This window comes from Embiotoca jacksoni, unplaced genomic scaffold (assembly GCF_022577435.1).
Source record: "Embiotoca jacksoni isolate LCO1_2020_lvr unplaced genomic scaffold, fEmbJac1.0.p SCAF_3, whole genome shotgun sequence".
In the NCBI taxonomy this organism is placed as follows: Eukaryota; Metazoa; Chordata; class Actinopteri; family Embiotocidae; genus Embiotoca; species Embiotoca jacksoni.
Window position 1 is genome coordinate 21,396,385 of NW_027185381.1, and position 15,259 is coordinate 21,411,643.

Genomic DNA, 15,259 nt, shown 5'->3' on the forward strand with positions numbered 1-15,259 from the left:
CAAAATCATTTATTTTATTTTTAGTTGGAGTCAATATTCTGTTGTTGTTTTTACATAAAGCTTGTCACAAAGGAATACATACATTCATTAGACGGGTTAAGAGAAGGTAAAAATAGGAGATATAGCGGCGACTTGATTCTGTTTAATGAAAAAACACTTGAAAAGGAAACAAAACAAGGCAACTCATCCTATGAGCAAAGCCTACAGTCTGACCTAACCTGGCAATGGCGAGTAGCAACAGAAGAGATAAACTGGTTACAGTAAAGTTACGACAGACAGCAAACGGCTTAAAGAACCTAAGCTGAAAGATGGGTGATTATTAAGTGCTTTTTGTACTGTAGCAGTAGAGACTTCATAACACAAAATGCTGATTTGTTAACGTGGCTACTGTACTTTTTCCCTCACATTTCATGACAGAAACCCTGTAAGATTAAAAATGTGAGTGGATAAAAGACGAGTGAAAGAAAGGAGAGGGTGGTTTGTTTTGTGTTCAGTTTACTACTTATAGAAAAGGCTTGAAGTCAGAATAAGGTGAAAAGATGATACTTGCACTTAAACAGTCACTTCTGCTGCAACCTGGCAGCTTTGAACTTGGACACCCTTTTTGGGGCCTGCTGCGGCGGAGGGACTTCGGGCGCCACCTCCTCCTGTTTCCTCTCCAGTATGGTTGGAAGAGCTGGTGGAGCGATGGTCAAATAGGGGACAGCTGAAGGCATCGGGTCCTTTTCTACCACTGTACCTGAAAAAGCCTGGGGGAGTGAGAGATAGAAGTTAGGAAACTGCCATTGGTAATTGATGGCTGATCAATTTCCCCTCACTCAATCTGAACTTACTGTAAAGGCCACCAGGGCCAGCTGAGTTGCGTTGCGGCTGCGACGCAGCTACAGGAGCCGATCGCGGCCATTCTAGGCAACGCTTGTGATTCCAACAGATGTAGCGCAGCGCGTTTCAGAAGCATTGCAGGAGCGGCTTTCCGCTCTGCTCCGCTAAAACTATGCATCTCATCTATTTCTGACGGAAGACCCATCAAATTGCACAGAGCAGATCAGCCGGGCGGAAAGTCAAACACAGGAACGTCATAAAGTCAATTTTCTAAAAATAAAATACCCAGTGCAAATTTCTAATTGTATATCACATCACCGTCTACCCGCCTGGTTTTTAGTAGGAGAAGAAATGTGTTTTCTTCCAGCTATCGGCCACTGTAAGTGAAATATAGATGTAAAAGTTTTGAGGATGAATGTTTTTTTAAACACTTAAAACACAGCCTCAAATCTTCAATTCATGTTGTTCATAACTGGACCAAACTTTGTCTGCAGGCTGCAGCAAAAACAAAGGAGGAAATAACGGCAACATACAGAAAGAAAGCGGAGCAAAAGAAAGCATAAATAGGTCACCTACTTACCCATGATAGAGGCACAAAAATCAAGAAAAAATGACCAAATCAGCAGATAAACTAAATTCGGCAGTCAAACGCACCGTTTCTGAAACGCTTTCGATGGGATATGAAGACGCGTGGTGGATCGATCACAACGGCGTCACAGATGCAACATCATTGACCCGAGCCCAGTTGAATCCAGAGCTATCAAAAGACTTCCTACTCTTTTAATGCTGTCTTTTCTGGTTCATTTTGCTTCTGGTGATGACATTTAACGATTTTTGTGACCGCATTCAGGTCAGGTAACAGTTTAGCTTTTAGTCTTTCAAGGTTTCTGCAGTAGTGTTCTCACTAAAGGATCCGAAGCTCAAGAGTTTCATTTTCATAAACTATTTCCGCAGAAGTACATTGCAGAGTCCTTCGCACTGAAATGAGATCAAAGACTACACGAAGAAGTGTGACCAAATATTCTTCAGGCCACCGCTGGCGTGAAAACCAACAGAAAGATAGCTCTTTTGTTTTTTTTACCTCAAATCGACTGGGGAATGGCAGCGGCACCACTGTGGGGCTGTCTTCCTCCGTGATGCCATCACTGGTGTCGCTGTGCGTCGCCTCATCGTGGCTGTAGCTGCGTCCCATCATCCTGCGCTCCTCAAAGTCTGCCGCGCTGCTCTCGCTTGTGTCGCTGCACACGCTGTTCTCTCGACTGCGGGACTTCAGGATGGACTTCCTGGGAATGAGCTCCCCGTTCTTCACATCCACGAACAACCTGACAACAACAACCGTCCAGTTTCACCAAAGGGGAACATAAAAAAGAGGCCTCAAACCAGAGGCTGTTCTTTTTGTTTTAATTGTGATGTGTCGAAATGTAGCCCTCAATATATTTGGTTTTCGTGCGTTGTTTTTACCTGTAAATGTCTGCTGGAGTTGTGATTTTATGAAGCTCGTGATGAGAGTGTCCATTATTGTGACTGTTCTTCTTCTTCCTCTTTGAGTGTTCCTTCTGCTCTTTCCTTTCGCTGAACTTCAACATGGTGTTTTTTCCTGTATTTATTCTCACCTGAAGCGAGACACAGATGCAGGAAAGGGTGAAGAGGAAGCTACTAAAACAGAAATACACCGCAGTATCAAAAAGATAAGGACCAAACATCCAAGTTATTTATCACTCTGACCTTTTTGGGTTCGACTGTGTGAGAGAAGAAGATGGTAGGTAAACAGTTGCCTTCCTCTTCCTCATAGTCCTCTTCCTCCTTCCTGTCTATGCTGAGTGGCTCTTTACTGTGAGGCCCAGAGGTCCAGGCTGGCTTCAAACTGAGGCCGTTTATTGGAGGTGCAGCATCTGCCTCCTTCTCCTCCTCTGAGGAAGAGGATGATGTGTCCTCACCGTTCATGTCTGCATTATCAGATAATCTGGAGAAATACATTTTGAGGAGACATTTTTATAGATTTTTTTTTTTTAGGTCAGAGGTTGTGCACTTATTGGGGACATTAAGAAAACACCCTGAATGTGTTCGTCTACCTGTCCTGCTCATCTTCGAGCTCCTCTAGTTTCTCAAGTTCATCCAGCCTAGCCCACAACTCCTCCTCAGTCATGATGCCTTTACTGCTCCCTCCATCTCTGCTCTCTCCTTCAGTCTCTTCATCCTCCTCTTTCAGATCAAACACCACGTCCTGCTTGGGCTTAGAATTGGGTTTGTGAGCTTTTCTTTGTTTTCCTGTTGAAGCACACGGGATAGAAAAGAAATGCTTAAACTCTTTACGCCTAAATATCAGTCTATTTATGGTGTAGAATTAAGCACTGAGTTAAAGGCTTTCTTTGCACTCTCATAAGCCACAATGTACAAGTGATATGAGGTCAGGAAATCGGCTAACAAAGATACCTTTGGTGACAGCAGAATCATCGTTTCCGATCTTCTCTCTGATGTCAGTATAGTCCCCTTTACTCTGAAGAACAAGAATGCTGCAGTCAATACATTTGCCCCCATTTATGTCTTACGCAATGTCTTATGTGTTCAATGACTTGTAGTAATACAACATACAGCTGAGATTGTTTCCAAATCCTTCACGAACCCAACTCTGGCTTCAAAGTTTTTCATGGTCTTGGACAGATCATCTAATTCATTCTTCACATCTGCAGAAAACAGATGCATTATCATCAAAATGTGCATTCAGCGAGGCAGATATGCCAGAAAACTTGCCACAGGCACAGAAGAGATTTCAATAAAACATTTAACATAACAATGACAACCAGCTGCTTAAGAGTTAAAATCCTAAACAAGTTGTGGAAGGGGAAAAAAAGAAAAAAAAGAAATGAAAAATGATGACACAAACAGTTCATAATATCTTCTGCCCTGAATACTACTCCGGATCATTAAATCTTCACAACAATTAAGCCCTTTCACTAATAGCAGCAGAGGGCCCTTGTTTCCATGGCGATCGGGAGCCCTTCCAGTCAGTGCATCAACTGGAAGTGAGGAAAGGTCAAACACAGACGGCCTGACAACTCAGCCGCTGTCTGACACATTTCAGCTAGCTTTGTTTGTATTACAGCACTTAGCTCTGTAATAGCAGGGTGGGCAGGGTCAGGAGAGGAGGGAGGAGGAGGAGGAGGAGGAAGAGGAGATGGTGGAGGAGGAGGAAGGGGGGTTGAGGGGAGGTGGCGGATGGGCTGTGGCGGCACATTTCTGCTTCACTAAACATTCTAATAATGTTCACATCAGAGATCGTTACTTGGGCCCATTTGACTTGATATGAAATTTTTCAGACCTGAAATGAACAGCGGGGTTAACACACAGGGAGGCAGAGCTGCACACAAGCTGCGTTAGATCGAACAAAACTGCCGCAACGACGGTGCTTCGTTTGACCAGACAAACTGTCATCACAAGGTTTATAGCCAACGTAGTGACAGCGGTGACCTGTAATCTTTTAATACAAAAACAGCACAGCCAATGAGTGCAGCGAATACGCCCTGCAGTCTGCAACCCTTTAACCACACGTGAAATTTAACATCCTGCATGAGTCAAAAACATTTTTTTTTTTTTTTTTTTTTTCTTTCCCAATCTGTTTTATAGTTACAGCATCTATAAACAAAGGTTTGCCCCTAAACTCCTGTGGTGAATCATGGCACTGTTTAAAGTAACTTCATTGCTCAAGACAGGCTTTTCAGACGTGATGCACCGACACCCTCTGCTGGATGAACAGCAGCATGAAGTGATTCCAGCAAAAACAAATAAATAAATAACCACATGACAATGACGTCTGTTTAGCGAGGACATACAAACAGTCGTTCGCTCACATTTCATCCTGTGATCGACAATTTTCTCTGCTTGCTTGGCAGAGCACTTGGCGAACCAGTTGTCACCCAGCAGCACGGTGACCTCGTTGGTGTGCACCATCTTCCCAGGCATGAAGGCCAAAGGGCCAAATGGCACCTGTTTGTGGCACAGTGGATGGAAATAAAAAGATCAGAACGGAACGGAAGAGAAGCTCAAATACAGCAGGTGGCAGAATGTGGACATGAAAGTGGGACAAAAAGAAGAAACAAAACTGTCAGTGATGGGAGTAAAAAAAAAAAATAAAAAAAAAAAATACATGTTTCGAGTCAACTTCTGTGCAGATAACAACGTTTTTGTTCCAGTGTATTTTAGACAAGTTTAGCAGCACTCGCCATGATGTCATAAGACAGTTGATCTGGGAGAGTTTTGAGGCGGTCATTGAGGGCTTCATAGTCACCTGACACCTTTTTCCTGCAAAGACAGTTACAATTAAGTAGATGCAACAACTATTCAAATAAATGCGTTCTACTTTGAAGCCACTGCTCCATATCCAATTCATTTTGTTTGGGATAGGTAAAAAATGGGAACAATGGAAACAACAAAAAAACGGCTATGGAGTAATGGGGAAGTGCCCGTTTCCCTTTCAAGGAAAGAAGCAAGAGGTGGAGAAACCCAAGTGGCCTCAAGATGGCGCTGTTATTCATTTGTAGTTATTTGCCATGTAAAACCTCAGGAGTAAAAAAAAAAAAAATAACCTTTCTTCTCTTCTCAAGGGAAAAAAACAAAAATCACATTTGTTAATTTAACACAGCTAGCAACGCTTTAAAGTCAGCTTTGTCCATAACATAAAGTACTGCGGCTAGCTTAACTTCCAATGCCTTTTGAAGCAAGTATTATAAAGCCAGAAGAAAGCACTGTGCATACAAAAACCTTTAATATTGAGCAATAAATCACTCACTGGTCGATCTCTGGTGATCTGCTGGAAGAGTACTCTTCCCTTTACGCGCTCCTTTTCCACTCGAATGTTTGAAACAGACCGTTTAAAGGACCACTTTAAACCCCACATAGTACAGCTACAGAAGAATAGCGCTTTTATGCATGTTGTGCAATAGATACAGTATTTTAGTAAGCCTTGTCATATTGTTGTTATGCATGACATAAACATACGACAAGGAGGGACAGTGACATACATATGTGCCATGACAAGTAGGTCATTTTCTTTTTTTTTTTCTTTTTTTTTAATGAAATACATAAAGCCTCTGGATTATTGTACAAATAAGAATGATTAAAGGTGCAATTCGTGCCACCTGAACAGATTCAGCGACGCTGACGGGAGCGTGAGGAAGATGTCGATCGCAGCGCGTGCCCACCCGCAGGCTTTATAAGGGCCCTAATCAGCAGTAAGTGAAATCACCTGTGAGGTTCTGCCATCCCTGCCAGTAGGGTGATGATTACCGATACCCTCGACTCCTTTGCTGAGCACAGAAGTGTTTTATTGCCCTTTAACCGCCAAGTGCTTGCCTTTATTCCCACAGAATCCTAAATATAGCTGTAGCTTCCACCATATCTACAAATCTTGTATTCCTAATCTTTAAACTCCTGCAACTACTACTCTAAAACTGTGTAATCCGTACGAAGCAGAACACTGGCAGTAACTCACCGCTGTAAATCAATTGAAATGCAATTACTGTAACAAAGTTACACTTTAGTAAAGCCCCTACACAGACATGGTCCACTTACACGGGTGTTCCCCCACTCAATCGGCCTGATCATAGCGCTACTATTTCCAAATGTCTGCACACAGAGCTCGTGTCAATTCCCCTAATCGCATCCACACCTCCGTCACTCACATCTTCACCCCTCCCAGTGAAGACGTGCAAGGAAAAGATGCGAGAAGTCAGGAAATACGGTTTTAGAGAAATGAGACCTCATGTCCTCTGAACTGACACCAAGTGTCATGTTGGGAAGGTTTTAACAGTGTTGCAATTTTGTTTTTTTTACAGTTTTTAATATGTACTGACAATAAAATGCCCTCTCTATAACACAATAATGACTGATTTCTGATAAAAGGATGCGTGATACTACACTTCCACGAAGAAAGTCTCATGGATCCTCAGAGATTGCTCCTTGCTCTTGGACCCTCACTGCTCAGAGCGGAGAGACGAGCTTTGTGAATCGCCTTTTAAGATGAACAACCAGAACAATTTACAAGTAAAGGGAAGGTCGAGGAGTCAGGAAAAATGAAAGATAGGTACTCGGATCTACCCACCCTGTGCTTGACTGACATTACTGTCAGTCCCCAGTTCACTTCGTTTGTTCTAACACTTCATTCATTCCAATTTTGACATGTCACAGCAGGAAAAGCATGACTGGAAATTATGCAATTTATAATGGTTATATTCCGCTTAGCTGCTTCAGTTTCCAGGTCCTGCTTTTCTCCATGCGAGCTCACTCTCATTGTGTACTGTTAATAATAATGCTGACACAAACACATGTTCTTGTCCTTCAATGACAAATCAAAATGTCTGGAATGAAAAAGACCAACTTGAGTAGAGGTCTAATGAAGAGGAATAGAACAGAATACAACAGAATCCAGCTTTTATGTCTACAAAGGTCTCTTCAGCCCATCCAGCAGTTCATGAGACAATCAGACAGAGTACCATTGTGTGGGTGTTCAAGGCCTATAAAGTGGCTGAAATATTCAATACAATATTCATTTAACTTTCACTATATTGATTCAATCTGAAAGACAAGTGCAGAAGAGCCATTGTTCGGCTGTGACTCAATAATTTGTATAACTAAGCATTTGTACAATACAGGACTAAAGAATTCAGATGTCTAAGCCTTGTCAAGCAAATTCGATTTTTTTTTTTTTTTTTTAAGTAATATTACATGTTTGAATTGCTTTGAGTGACAGGTTGACATTTATTATGTCGCCAATAAATAAGGGATGGTATTACAAGCTGTGTTAATCTTTGCTACTTGCAGATGCAACATTAGGATTTTATACAATCAACTTTGTGCAACATTTTATAAGACTTTGAATGCTTACCAGTGCTGAATCCGACTTTCACAGTTTTTCACCACCTGTTTTAGGACACATAATTTCAATATGAATCACGTTCAAAGTCAATACAGCATATACAGTCTCGTATCAAAAAAATTAATAGTCTCAAGAAGTTAAGGGAGAAATGTCAAAGTTGCAATAAGCAGATTCACCGTTCAGATATATTTTATGATCAGCAGTTTAGTTTCTAACAGTGAAAATACTACTTTATAAAAGACAGACATTGTAAGTAGTTTGTCACAGTTACAGAGAGCCGACGTACAAAGAAACAGACATTATACCCAAACAAATGAAGGGGAGCGGAGAAGAAGACAAACACAGCTGTCAAAACAAAGTCCAAATGGACAGAACATCTGCACAAACAGCTCTTCACTTTTAAGTAGCTGGAAAAAAAAAAAAATCCAATACTGTGTATCCCTAATAGTTCTCATCACAAAGCATATGAATATTGGACAGTTACAGTGAGTAATATAAGAATTGATTACATCTTAAACTTTCTTATGGCAAACTCTAAAGGAATTGTAACCGTGGGCATTATGTTGTAATTCAAATTCCTACTTCCGGGTTGAATATTCATCTGGGAGGGAGGAAAAGGGGGAGGAAAGGGGGAGGGAGATGTCTTCATCTTTCATTAGCTAGCTGATCTAAAACTCATAAAAAAAAATTAAAAAAAACACTCGAAGCCCATTTTCAAAAGTCTAGAAGGAAACAAGTCCTGCAAGTAAACCTCGCAGCAGTTGTGCAAAAGTACAAGGAAACGAAAGTGAGTGAACGACACCATCCACAAACATTTAAAGACCTTGAACTTGAAGGGAAAACTGAAAAGTCAAAACAATGAAACTCTCCATTTACAAATGCGACATATATGATTTTTTTTTTTTTTTTAAATAAAAAATAAAAAGAGTGCACATGTGTTTATATTTAAAGTAAAAAAAAAAAACATTAAAAAAACAACACTTTCAGCAGCTCTACTCGTTGTTCAAAGAGCCCGACTTGGTCCGCCGCGTGGCCACTAACAGCGAGCCTGGCTTGGCTAACGACAGACGTTAGTTACTAGCCAGCAAGATATTTTTGCGTCAGCTGATAAGAAGGAAAAAAAAAAAAAAAAAAAAAAAAAAAAAATTACCTTTTCGTGTTCCTCTCGGAGCCTGACAACTCCGCCGAGATGCTCTATATTCATTTTACCTTTTTCAGCCATGGTCGACCCACGTGCACGAAAGGACTTTGTGGTGTAACGTGACCCCAAAACAAAGCTCAGGGGTTGTTGTGAGTCCTAAAGAAGTGTTTATGAATGCAGCAGCAGTAATTCCTCAGACCCGTTCTGCTCGTATTCATCAATGGGGCAGTGATGGTTATCCACTCTTTCGGAAGTGATATCATTTCACACTCTCATTTCACGATTTCTGCATGATTTCCAAAAATATCCTCGGGTTTTTTTTTTTGGGTTGTTTTTTTTTAAAATCCAAAGATTAGCAGATATTCCCCGTCACTCTCGCTGCGCCATGCACCTCAAAGCCCAACGTCAAGACAACCGGAAGAGCAGCGGAACATCCGGTTGGAGCATTCAAAATAAAAGATTTCGTCGTTACGTAATCTTTTCCAAGTATTATAAAATGCAAACCTAATGATGAACGGAAGTACATGGAAAGTTTTTTTTTGTTGTTGTTGTTTTTTTGTAAAATAACAGTAACTACAAAAATTCCGTCATGTAAATTTACCCCATTGTAATATATATTTTTTTTTTTTATAAATGTATGGCCAGATTAATCTGCCTGAGGCTCCTGGGACAAAAATAGGTTGCTGAACCCATATTAATGCCCCTGTTCCTCCCACTCCCTGTGTGATCATTTGATCACCACACATCAAATGAATTTATTGAGGACTAAGGGACTCTAGGCCTTAAGAACTAGATTTTGACGCAAGGCCCCTCATCAAGACAGGACTGCAAAATCGGACCCACTAAAGGCATAAATCCTTAATCCCAAATTTCAACAAAAAAATTACAATTGAGTTAATTCCTACCATGAAACTGCCGCAGAGATTAGGGGGCCCCAAGGAGTTTATATGCTTCGGGAAGTTTGGTCATAAAGCATTGAGTAAAAGTGCACTGTAATGCATAAGATGTTCTCAATATGTCAAAAGTAAAAATGCTCAGAGGTGTATCATTGTTGCATCATTATGGTATTGCTGTAACCTATTCAATTTTCATTAATGATACCTTATGGATAACCTTACTCCTAGATTAGTGGATTTATTTGACAGCTGCACTGGTGGCCTAGGATGGACACATTGAAGAAAAAAGATGTACATCAAAACTGTACTTAGAAAAGGTGTCAATTTTCACCATTTAACACAATCTCATTTGCTTATTCGCTGATTTCAGACTTTTATTTTGTAGATGAAACTTTATAGTTTCCGTTTAACGACCAAATGGCACTAGCTTGACGCATCTGCTCCTCTTGTGTGTCCCGGTGTACTCTGGGTAAATGTGGACGCCTGCACAAATGTAAACAGTACTGTAAAGCGAGATAAAAAAAAAAAAAAAAAAAATTTAAAAAAAAAAAAATCCTGCTGCGCTCACCTGCACATAACAACCCAGTGAATCATTTTTTTTTTTAGAGTTTTAGGAAAGTGGTGGTGGATTTAAAACCTCCCCATGTTGATCTTCCTGTAGCTGCACGGACAGTTACAAATAATAATTAAATAGTATTAATTAAACGCATCCATATAACAGGCCATACAGTAAACAGTGCAGATGAATGCGCCCGAGCAGCGCAGCTGGAGAAGTTTGGTTTAAAAATGTAATAAAATGCATCTTTGGTTCCAGCCCCCTCAGTGTTTGACGGTCATTGGCTGCTTTGGCTGCTTTTAAAAGTTGTCGGAAATATCAGTAGTGCCAGTTGTAAACAAGTGAAACAAGGATCAGTCGCGGGGGAAAAAACACCACATAATCTACAATGTACCCTTTAAAACACGTCAAACTGGGATTGTTTGGTTTGGTGGCCAGAAGTTCTTTAATCTGACCTATAAATTGAAAGGGCAACCCAAAGCCCCGGTAAAACATTCAAATGAAAAGCAATTCCTGTACAAGTTAAAAACGAATTTTAATAAGACTTTCCAAAAAAAATATGGATTGAGATATTTGTAATAATTTGTGATACCACTGTCACTTTGCACTTGGAGTTGTCTTGTGGTTGAAAGGGGCAACACAAATAAACTTACTTTGCCTTTTCAATTAAAGGTAATGTTATAGAAGAGGCAAATAAGTGACTCCTTACAACCCCCTTGGTTTATAAAGATTTAATTAAAAAACGTCATCCTCATTGGGCAATTTATATCTTAATTTAGCCCTGGAAAAAAAACACCATACGTATAGTAGCCATCAACGAAAGTTCATGAGCAAAAAGGAAACATCCTCGATATAAAAATCTCGTTGTTAAGTAATTTACACATTAATGCTGCTTGGAATAATGTTATCCTTTTCCTTTCTTTTTACAATCTAAACAGCAAAATAAAAAAAATAAAAATAGATTTAAACAAATTAAAAAAAAAATACAACAACACATGTAGTAATTGCATTTTTAGTAAGTAGTATATAATTCATGAAATATTACAGTGACACAAAACTATGTTGGTTACGTCCATGCTGCATGCGTGCACTTTGGTAGTTTCCCGAGAAATCCGGAAGGCTCGACTTCCCCTGAACGCAGCGTGTGTTTTGTTCCCGTCAGGCATTGCGGCTCGGGTCATAGAGCAAACCAAGAAATCATGAGAAGCAAACGCTGCAGATTGCTGTTTCACTTCTGATAACAATAAACTCCGGAGTTATCGATGCGGGTTTGACAAAACAGAAAGGTATGTCAAAAATAAAGTGCGCTGTCGTTAATTCAGCCGACTTGAACTCAGCGAATAAATAGTATTTTGTTCAAATGGACTACGGACGAAACAATGTAACGTTATGATACTTTCTGACGCGATCAGAGCGATCAAATGTTGAAATGTTGATCAGTACTTTTAATATTATACACAATTAAACTTTGTGGCACAGTATTCAACATGCTTAGTCTCCTGTTAATTTGCTGTTTTCATGTCAGTGTCTGAAGCGACGGCGTAAATTGATTTTGTCAAAATAGCAACCGGCAAATAAAATTGTAAACTTTTGGTGATCCTGTATGTATGTTGAGAATTGAGAAAGTTTTCATTCCTGTCCTGTCTGAAATCCTAAATCTGATCCGCAGCATGTGTCAACGAATCAACGATATTATGAAGCTGTGCTGTGAGTTATCGGCCAATCAGCAAATTCAGGCCACGTTGAAAGGCTCGGGCAAGGGAGCAGCAGCAGCCGGCGGACTGGCCTTCGCTGGGGGCTTGATCGGGGGTCCTCTGGGTATCGCAGTGGGTGAGTGGGGGACAATGCAGCAGCCCCTCTAACTCGGACAAAAAATATTTTCAGTCATCAGTCACTCACTGGTGCACTGAAGTGACCGTGACTTTGTTCTGATCAATAACCTCGTCACCCTTTTCCTCTCCTCCTGCAGGCGGTGCTGTCGGAGGCCTTCTGGGCTGCTGGCTGACCAGTGGACAATTCAAACCACTGCCTCAGATCATCATGGAGCTCAATCCTCATCAGCGGCAGAAGCTGTATCAGGACGTCATGGCTGTCCTGGGAGACATTCAGTGGACAGATGTGGCTCAGCTGACGGCTCTAGTGATGGGCAACGCCTGCCTGAAGCAGCAGATCACGGCCGCTCTTATTGGGTATGTCACCAAAGAGCTCCAGGCGCAGGTGACCTATTTGGATTAGTCCACTGTTAGTGTGTGAACACTGACTCGGCAGGATGGAGTCTGAGAAGGAAGTGAACTGTTGTTTTTTTTATTAAGCTGGAGGGATTCTGGATTTACTCTAAAATAATTTATTGTAAAAATGTAGAGACATTATCACAGTTCAGGAAACGGGTAGCACTGGGTAGAGGCACTTGAAATGTGTTTATAAAACCAGCTATATAACTGGGAATCTTATTAAGTGAAGTGTACTTATCAAATATGCAGGTGTTATTTGCTTTTAGTGTCACTGATAATCTCGTCTGGCTTTAAAAGTTACTGAATTTTAAGACCTGACTGAGCCGTGCAGCTACACTGTTTTCATATGGGTCTGTCTGCTGTCATATTGACATGAAGAGCAGTGTGGGCTAAATGAGCCAAACTATTGTGATGTAATGGTGTCATCTACCAGCCTTTTCGCATTTTATCATGAATTTGCAAGCATCTGTATACAGTATATTTCAATAAAAAAAACAAAAACAATGTGGACTTCATTGATTTATTACAGGGCTATTCAAACTGTGGTCTGTGCACCAGATACGGTCCATTGGAAATTTTCAATGGCCTGTGAGATGCTGGTCTGGTTTCACTGATGGATAAGGACCTGCTATAAGCACCGTGTCTGCATGGAATAGTTTTTAAAGTATCATAAACAGGCCCCTCCTCTTTTACTGTGTTCATCATTTACTTTTCTCTCTGAAATTGACACCATAAAAGGGATGCGTGTGATTAGTGTATTCCATGTACTTACATATCTATTCATAATAAAAAACTATCATCATGAATTGACCAAATATTCTGTGTGCCCCTTTATGACCTAGTGATCTTCCTATCCAGCCCTCTTTGCTTTTCAAATAGTTTGTAGTTTGATGTCTCGCCGTGACGCAGGAAGTTGATGTTTAAGGTCAAAGGATGCTTGAAACCTCACGAAACGTGTCACATACGTCCGGCGTGGCGAGACGATACATGTGATACGTGTTTCGCGAGCGGGCGTGGCCAAACGGCTCGAATGTCTCAATATATCATCAACTACATGTTTAGGTTATTGTGACCCGACTTTAGGTTCATGGGATCGACCAGCTCGACGTCGAATGTGAAAGTGTGAAAAGTATGATGATGAGGAGGAGGTGCTGCTGCGACACACCCTGATCACACGCTGGCACAATGCTGTTAAAAGGGAAATGTGTGCGCGTGAAACGAGCCTACCACCTGAACTTCATCTCTGTGACACATTCACGTTCACGAGGTAAAACAGGAGGCGGACCTGTCGCGAAGGAATGTGGTCTTGATATGCCAGTCTGGTTTTTATGGTGCGAAAGCCATATTGTTTTTCAAGGAATTATTAGGGCCCGAGCACCGAGTATCGGGGCGAAAGCCCAATTGTATTTCGTAAAGATGTTCTTCTTTTTCTTCTTGGTTGTTCTTATCCTTACGTAAAGTGATTTGCCTTTTTGGAGGCTTTATCATATTCAAAAACTCATGAAAGTGGATACGCATATGTCTCCCGGCGAAACATTTCGTATTCTAGTGGAGTCGCGAGTGGGCGTGGCCAAACGGCTCGAGAGCGCCCCCTAGAGAGATGCCCCTGCGACCACATTTACCTAAATTCACCAAATCCGGTGGACACGTGTATCGCACCGAGACGCACAAAAAAGTTACATTGCACCGTTACGTCAACTGGACAGCAAGTCCACCATTTTGAATTTAGTTGCCATTTTGGCCGATTCTGACACGTTGTACTTTGTCGAACTCCTCCGAGGGATTTTGTCGGACCGACTTGAATTTAGGTTCTACAGATAGAAAACATGTTTGGGATTAAAAGTTATCAAAATAATTAGTTTTCGTCGATGCGTGTGCCCGTAGCGTGGCGGCCATTTTGAGCGTCTCACCATGAAACTACGAGTTGCTTTAAATCTTATGTACATGGACGGTCTCCAAACATCACAGGTATGATAACAGCCCCGCCCTGAAGACCCCTGTGTGGTAATATTCGCTCATAGTCATAGCGCCCCCTGTTGGCCACTGGAAATTACTTTTTTCATACTTTCACGTTCTACGTCGAGCTGGTTGATCCCATGAACCTAAAGTCGGGTCACAATAACCTAAACATGTAGTTGATGATATATTGAGACATTCGTTCGACTTTATCAATGGGTGTCGCCGTGACGATGCGGCAAAGTTGGATGTCTCGCCGTGACGCAGGAAGCTGATGTTTAAGGTCAAAGGATGCTTGAAACCTCACGAAACGTGTCACATATGTCCGGCGTGGTGAGAGGATACATCTGAAATGTGTTTTGCAAGTGGGCGAGGCCAAACGGCTCGCCAGCGCCCCCTGCTGGAGACATGAAACGAGACAAAAATAGCAACTTTAAGCGGGTATACGCGCACGTCGGGGAGGTGGCGCGCCGGAGTGCGAGGGCCCGTATATCACTGCTTGCAGTTTTAATTTATTTTATTTTTATTTGAGACAAGTTTGCCCTTTTATCATTTAATACAGTTAAATTTTTGCTTAATAAGCATCTTTAAACTTTAAACTGAAAACCATGTATGCCTGTGGTTCAAAATAAGACTTCCTTTTTGTATCATTTGGTTCTTAGCCCTCGTTGCAGTTGTTTTTTGTCTGTTTTTTCATATTTTTAACAGTGGATGAAGGCATCGTGTGTCAATGCACTATTTTTTGTGAAATAAATGAGTGGCTCAAAGATTTGGGACTTTATAACG

The 15,259-nt window shown here is 41.2% G+C and overlaps 2 protein-coding genes across 2 annotated transcripts; one reads left to right on the top strand and one right to left on the bottom strand.

Annotated features, from left to right (window-relative positions):
* uri1 (URI1 prefoldin like chaperone) lies at positions 1-9,238 on the bottom strand. The gene is made up of 11 exons (XM_069162505.1): positions 8,844-9,238; positions 7,703-7,737; positions 5,043-5,121; positions 4,671-4,806; positions 3,415-3,506; positions 3,256-3,319; positions 2,895-3,090; positions 2,548-2,785; positions 2,284-2,435; positions 1,904-2,144; positions 1-749 (listed from the first exon to the last, which is right to left on the bottom strand). Exons 1-11 carry the CDS (start codon positions 8,913-8,915, stop codon positions 561-563), a joined length of 1,494 nt encoding a protein of 497 aa, XP_069018606.1. The 5' UTR covers positions 8,916-9,238; the 3' UTR covers positions 1-560.
* Positions 9,239-11,460: 2,222 nt separating this feature from the next.
* LOC138206056 (protein C19orf12 homolog) lies at positions 11,461-13,297 on the top strand. Its single transcript, XM_069162511.1, has 3 exons — positions 11,461-11,572; positions 11,956-12,116; positions 12,256-13,297. The coding sequence occupies exons 2-3, from the start codon at positions 11,957-11,959 to the stop codon at positions 12,519-12,521; spliced, it is 426 nt and encodes a 141-aa protein (XP_069018612.1). The 5' UTR covers positions 11,461-11,572; position 11,956; the 3' UTR covers positions 12,522-13,297.
* Positions 13,298-15,259: the final 1,962 nt, after the last annotated feature.

What these genes read in the sequence shown, in the direction of transcription:
- uri1 (XM_069162505.1), bottom strand. Translation starts at nt 8,915, where the DNA reads ATGGCTGAAAAAGGTAAAATGAATATAGAGCATCTCGGCGGAGTTGTC. An exon ending in AACTGTCTTATGACATCATG is followed by an intron (nt 4,807 to 5,042) that starts GCGAGTGCTGCT and finishes TGCCACAAACAG; the next exon opens with GTGCCATTTGGCCCTTTGGC. An exon ending in ATTTGGAAACAATCTCAGCT is followed by an intron (nt 3,320 to 3,414) that starts GTATGTTGTATT and finishes CTTGTTCTTCAG; the next exon opens with AGTAAAGGGGACTATACTGA.
- LOC138206056 (XM_069162511.1), top strand. Translation starts at nt 11,957, where the DNA reads ATGTGTCAACGAATCAACGATATTATGAAGCTGTGCTGTGAGTTATCG. An exon ending in TCCTCTGGGTATCGCAGTGG is followed by an intron (nt 12,117 to 12,255) that starts GTGAGTGGGGGA and finishes CTCCTCCTGCAG; the next exon opens with GCGGTGCTGTCGGAGGCCTT.